This window comes from Buceros rhinoceros, unplaced genomic scaffold, assembly GCF_000710305.1.
Source record: "Buceros rhinoceros silvestris isolate BGI_N320 unplaced genomic scaffold, ASM71030v1 scaffold24209, whole genome shotgun sequence".
NCBI classification, from domain to species: Eukaryota; Metazoa; Chordata; class Aves; order Bucerotiformes; family Bucerotidae; genus Buceros; species Buceros rhinoceros.
Genome location: NW_010430076.1, coordinates 8658 through 15186, shown reverse-complemented (window position 1 = coordinate 15186; position 6529 = coordinate 8658). Strand labels below are relative to the sequence as shown.

At 40.2% G+C, this 6529-nt stretch overlaps 1 protein-coding gene across 1 annotated transcript in view; it reads left to right on the top strand.

Annotated features, from left to right (window-relative positions):
- The window catches only part of BRCA1 (breast cancer 1, early onset), a 21783-nt gene extending 15840 nt beyond the window's left edge, over positions 1–5943 (top strand). The window contains exons 15-21 of the mRNA XM_010142908.1: positions 709–786; positions 998–1038; positions 2369–2452; positions 2859–2913; positions 4200–4273; positions 4789–4849; positions 5840–5943. Of these exons, the coding sequence (XP_010141210.1) occupies positions 709–786; positions 998–1038; positions 2369–2452; positions 2859–2913; positions 4200–4273; positions 4789–4849; positions 5840–5943 (497 nt within the window). The remainder of the gene's footprint in view (positions 1–708; positions 787–997; positions 1039–2368; positions 2453–2858; positions 2914–4199; positions 4274–4788; positions 4850–5839) is intronic.
- The last annotated feature ends 586 nt before the right edge of the window (positions 5944–6529 follow it).

Sequence of the window (6529 nt, the reverse complement as noted above, 5' to 3'; positions counted from 1 at the left end):
GAACCTACCACCTATCTTTTAACAAACATTTTCTTAAAAAGCAAAATATTTTCAGTGAAATCTGGATGTGGATGTGTTATTTACTGTGCTTGCATTTTGCTTCATAGAAGCCCTTCTAGCAGGCTCATATTTGGATCCAGTCTGTCCCATAAGCTTTTCTTGTCTTTGAAAAGCGACATAGAAAAGGAGCCAGAAAATCCCATTACTCCAAACCTATGGACTCAATTTTTGCCTTTTTTTCTTCAGGAAGTGTATCATAGACACCATGAGCACGTGTTTTTGGAAGAGTAGACTGTCCTGTCTTCATACAAATTCTTTATACAGATACGATAAACTGCCTTCTGAAGTTGTGCCTCTTCTGGTAGAGTGGAAGATGATCTTAAATGGCCAGTCACCGGAAAGTCTAGGCCAGCACTCAGTGCCTACACTGAGTCCTGCTGTTAGTGTTCTCTGCCTTGACTAGTATTCATGCTTTTCCTTGCCTCTTCTCTTTACTGAGTAACTAAAAAGGGTTCAGAAGTCATGATTAGTTTCTGTTAATTCCCTTCAGTTGCAGAGAATAGCTCCACTAGAATTTTGGAAACTCTGTAGATGATCTTTGTATTTTCCTACTGTGCTTAGCAAAAACCCAATAGGTGCAAACAACCCGAGTTGTTTTTTTCACTAATGGCAGATCAGAAATAGATCTGACTCTTGTTTGCTTTGCAGATAAGGAGCTGGTGTGTGAACGGACACTCAAGTACTTTCTGGGTATTGCAGGAAGAAAATGGGTGGTTAGTTACCAGTGTAAGTATAACTTGTTTGGGAGCTAAATGGTTTCTGTCCTTCTACCACAAATGTATTCTTCTTGTTCCAGTGGGGGGAAAAAAAAAAATTGTAAGTTCTTTCAGGCATATTCCCCTTAAAACAAAATACAGCAATGAAGTCAGACTGTTGGCAATGGAAGAAATATTTTGCTTGATAAAATGACTTGTCCTGTTCTGATCTCTTTATTTAGGGATAATTCAGTCTTTTAAAGAAGGAAGGATACTGGACGAGGTAGGTCTTGAATCTTAAGAGTGATGTGTCAAATGCATAAGCAATGCTGTTACATTGATAGACCTATTAATAACCTCAGATATTGTCTAAACATTTAATATATGGAAATACGGCTCTAGAGGAGAAGTGAGATTCACTTTTACCGGACGCTAGGAACGAAGCCGCGCTTAGGCTATATGTGTTCATTGTTATTGAAGACATAATGGGTCCCTATTATTTTTTTGGAATGGGTTATAGGTATGTTTTTTTTATAAGCATTCCTACTGATATTGATGGATTACAGCATAGTGGAAAAGATCTCCTGTTTGCTTAAGGAAATGATGTTGGAACACAGCATGTACATAGTTTTTGGTTTTGAACTTGATAATAAAGCCAACTACTGGAAACTCGTCCCAGCATTTACGACCTTTCCTGGTAGAAATGGATCATATCAAATAATCCATTTAGGTGGATTTTTGTATCCATGGGTAGTATTTGGATTTTCATTCTCTTGTACAGATTTTTGGAGAATGTCATATTAGTGACACAGTGAGGATTTCATGTATCTAATGACCAGAGATACCCTCTTTCTGGTATGAAATCTGTGTGCCCTTTTGTCAAGCCAAAGGTGAAGAAGAAAAATCGTAGCCCCAAAAATTCCCTAGGACGGGGTATTAAAGGCCGTCCTGTGCTTGAGGTGAAAGGTGGAAGTTGCTACAGAATTGATAGGGAATGCTAGAATATGGGACAGCTGTTAACATCATCATGCACTTTCACATTGCTTTAAGCAAGAAGAGGCTCCAGTTACAATGAAAACCAAAATTTTTTTTCAGAAAAACTGAAAAATATGCAGCTGTTCCTTGTACTTGTGTAGCAGGTTAGACCATGTGGAAGTTTTGGAAAAAGTGTTGAAGAAATGGAAGTTTGAGTCGGTGTAGGCCTGAAACTGTATTTGTTATTAATCTATATACTAAGTGAATGCTTTGAAATAAAATAGATGTTGAAGATCTAGAGGTTATGTACTGATAATTAATTCCTCTTCAATGAGACTTTACTCATTAGTTTGTAATTATAGTCTGGGAGCATGCCCCTTCTTGTACACGGTTTGCTAGACTAGTGCACAGCTTGGCTGTAATTTGTTTCTTTAAAAATTGTCTGATGCTGCAGAAGTTTCATTACTGCTCTCCATCATTTTTCTAGGAAAGCCTTTTAATTAATTTTCTGCACACACTTAATCGTAAAGTTTCCTGTCCTGAAACCTGTCAACTTCTTCCTGTTCTGATGCAGAGCTCTGACCAGGAAAGTGTTCTCAGTCTCTAACTTACAATTGCTTGTTTATGTTACGTCCCAGGAGACCTTTGAAGTTAGAGGAGATGTAATCAATGGGAGAAACCACCAAGGTCCTAAGCGGGCTAGACAGGCTCTGACTGAAAAGGTATGAGCACGCCAGGGGTGAAGATCGCGCCCTGCTGTGACTGATTCGGATAGGTGGCTCTGCTGGCTGGAGAGCTGGGACCTCTTCCCCTCCTCTGCTGCTCTGTGTGCGGTTGTACAGGTTAAGCACTTTTCTACGGGAAGGGTGAGCTCTGTCAGCAGCAGGGCAGATGTGCTGGAGTGACTCGCCGTGCTTTGTGAATGCTATCTTCGAATAACGTCGGTGCAGGGTAGCATAGGGCTGGGGGGGTTTGATTATATTCTTTTGTAGGTTACAAAGAGCTTCAGATACGATTTGTGAAACAAGTGATGGCTTGATAACCAGTCCTAGGAGTGCATTAAGTGTATTAAGTATTGTCTTTTAACAGTTCCGTAAGCACTCTGTTAACATGCTGCTTGTTTTTCAGGTCTTTAAAGACTTCGAAATCTGTTGCTATGGACCTTTTACTGATATGACTACAGGTGTGTCATTTTAGTGGAATTAAATGAGCTCTTAGCATAAATATTTGGAGGGGGATTGTGTACATTATTCAGAGTTCTACATTTGACCTCTTCTTGGATACTCTTATTACCCCTTTTACTCTGAAACTTTTGAAGTGCCAATATTGAGGTTATAGTGCAGGTGAAGAACTTTATCCAGTTCTGTCCCCAGGTAGAATGGAAACGGTGTTTTTGTCTGTGTGGATGCCCCAGAAAACAGCTCTGGCGATTTTGCTGTGTTTCAAAGCTGGCCCTTTATCTAGTTTATCTCTGATTCTCTAGCAATGGAGGAAAAGTATTAATGTCATGCTGCCTGGTAATTGCTGTAGGTGCTATTTAACACTTGTATTTGAGCATTTATTTTTTCTTTTGTCTTAGTAAACAGCTCCCAAGTACCCTTTTTCTGGCAGTACACATAACACATCTTCTATGTAATCCTCTCTCTAGCAGGAGTTGTTAGGTGAAACGTACAACAAAGCCAGAAGGTTATATACAAAGAAAAAGCTGGATAGGGTAGTTTATTTTTGTTAGTTTAAAACTGAGTAAAGTATAGTAGATGTCTTGAAAAATTTAAGATAGAATTTTTCTACTTAATGTATTTATACCCCTCTTCCCTTTTTTTGGTGGCTTATACAGCAGGTACTTTCTGATTTGTCCAGTATAACTTCATTTTTGACCGTGTAAAATATCCTCACATCTCTTGACGTTTACAATAATTACTACAGAGGATGCAGTGCTTTCACCTGCTTCAGTGATCATCAATTATGATCTTATACTGGAGGGTGTAAGAGATCTAGAGATCTCTTATACAACAGAGAATTATTTATCTTCTTCACTATCAGTTCAACAAATCGGTGGAAATTAAATACTTTGGCTACTCTTGTTCATGAGAGGTAATTAGTTTGAACTTCTGATTTTTAATTTTAATTTCATGTTTTACATCCTTATGATAAGAGGAAATAACTTGTTACTGACTTTCTCTTAAAGTTTGGGCATGTGGTGTTTTGCCTGTTCAAGTGTTTGTGGGGTTTTTTTTGTTCTGTTTAGTCCTGACTAGAGGATCATGACTGAAGAATGAGGGATGAGGGTGAGACAATGGTCCTTAGCAGGCCAGAAAATGAAAGGACTTATTCATTACTAAGGCTTAAACTATCATCATTGGAAAGAAATGTTATCTGTTGGAACAAACACAGGGGCTTAGGGAATAGTATCGGTTTCAGTGTGATATCAAACACTGAAGTAACAGACTGTTTATCTGATTTCTTCAGAACATCTAGAATGGATGGTGGAGCTTTGTGGTGCCACTGTTGTGAAGAAACTTCATCTGTTCACACACACACCAGTAAGTGTTCATGAGTGTTACACTTCACGTAGCGAAAGGTCTATAGTTACATCATACGCAGCACACGGCCCTCACGGGATTGTCAGACACCGACGCACACAGCTGGGTTCGAGAGAGCTGTCTGCACGGTGATGGTGCCAAACCGCGTGGCAGCTGTTCTTGTGTTCGAGGCTCTGGCCGCTCTGTTTCAGAAGACAGAGTAACTTGTCATGGAAAACTGATCTGACTGCTCTGTGTTGGCCAGATAGCTGATGTCTCTTGAACTCAGCATGGAACATTTCTCTCCAGCACAAAGAGCCTTTAGTGCCTTGACTTAGCATTCCTCAGAGAAATCACAGGAAAAAACCTTAGGAACTAATGTCTTCTGCCTTTTACTACCGCTTCGAAAGCCCTCTCTGAAGCCATGCACTGAAGCAGAGTGAGCCCAGTTATTGCTCTCTGCAGATAGGTGTGAGAGTGATTTCATGTCGGACAGATAACAGCAGCGTTTTTATTTTCTTATCTTGAAACCCTAGAATTCCACTGCTGTTGTGGTTGTGCAGCCAGATGCTGGGATGGAAAACACGGATTATAGAGGTAAAATGACACACTGTCATGGACTGTTTTATGAGTGTCTTTATCACCTCAATCCTTTAATAGTTAAATATCCAAGAGGTTTGTGGAGGAATCAAAGTTAAATCCTACTGCATCTGGAGATGGATGTAAGTCTTGAAAGAAAAATCTGGAAGAACAAGGTGTCTCAGGAATCCGGGGTAGATTTGTAGAAGGTGTGGCAGGCAAATCCTGTTCTTGGCTCAGTTGTCCTGCGTATCATCAGCTTTACAGAAACTTTTCTGATTGGAGGTAGTTTCTAAAAGGTGGGCAAGTGTGCCCTTAGAATTAGGAAATAGCCTCATATGGGACAAAATTCTGGAAAGAATATCTAGCTAGAAGGTGTTAACTGATACAGCATTTTTTTAATCAAAATGCTGCAGAGAAACCTTGAAGCTTTGAAAGCACAAGTGTTCAGGCTACCTTACTTTTAAATGAGGCTGTGGGAGTTAAGGGATGAATGGGAGCTAGTTATGCTACAGTGGAGTTCAACCAAAAAATGGAGCAGGAGAATGATGTAAAAACAGCTGTTTCCATGGCACCAGGAGAATGAGAAAATAAAGAAAAAGATCCTGAAGTGGTGAAGAACAGTCTGGGAGAACTTCAGCAATTTTCGGATGCCTCTCTCTTAATGAGGCTCGTTGCTCGTCACATACTCGGTATGCCTGAGCAGGCAGGAGCTGCGGCTCTGTCGCCGAGGTTCTCGATTGAAAGCTAACGAGGACCGCGCTCGTTGCTTCGGTGGTGCTCAGAACTTCCTGCCTGGCAGCGGCTCCTCTGGAGCTGTTCCTTTACCTGCCTTGGGAAGGGCAGTAGTGGTGCCACGCCGGCTGTTAGGCTCTGGGGTTTTTCTATCGAGGCTTTTAAGATGTCAAGGATAACGCAAATAGCTTAATCTGAAATCACGCCTAAGCTCACCTCAAGCTTGCTCTGACTCGTCGATAACAGTTTATTGTTTGTGTCTTTGTCTTACAGCAATCCAGCAAAAGAACAATGTTGCCATGGTGACTCGGGAGTGGGTATTAGACAGCGTTGCTTGCTACGAGTGCCAGCAGTTGGACCCTTACCTTGTGTCGTAAGGGTGATCTGCGGTTCTTTTTTGGTTGCTCAGAAATTCTCAATAGTGCTGATAGTTTAGATATTATTTTAAGGACTGAGAATTTTTAAGTCGCTTTTGCAGAGATTATGTGCATATAGTGTCCTTGTTCAGAGCAAAATATCTACATTTTTATTAACAATAAAGTTACTTAAACATTACCACATAAAGATGGAATTTCCCACTGTTCTTTAAAGATTAGCACTTCAAAATAGTCCTTTAAATTTATAAAATTTGTCTTATATTAGTTAGAAAATGTAAATCACGGCCTCCTCGGAGGAATGGTGATGTATATTTACCGTTGCAGCCAGTGTCTGTTTGAGGATATTTTGGAGACAGTCATTTAAAGAGTAATTTTGGGTCAGGGCTTGAATTAAAATGTACTCGCACTCTTGGGGAACCTCTGTATTTTCATTTTGCATAAATACCCTTTTTCAGGGTACGTCTCTACCAATACAATGGAATATGATTTTTGGTTACCAATGGATCAGCCTTGTTAATCTTAGGCCGTGGGTTATAGTTGTCTTTAAACTATACAAACAGCTCTCCTGCTGTATGCACAAGTGCCA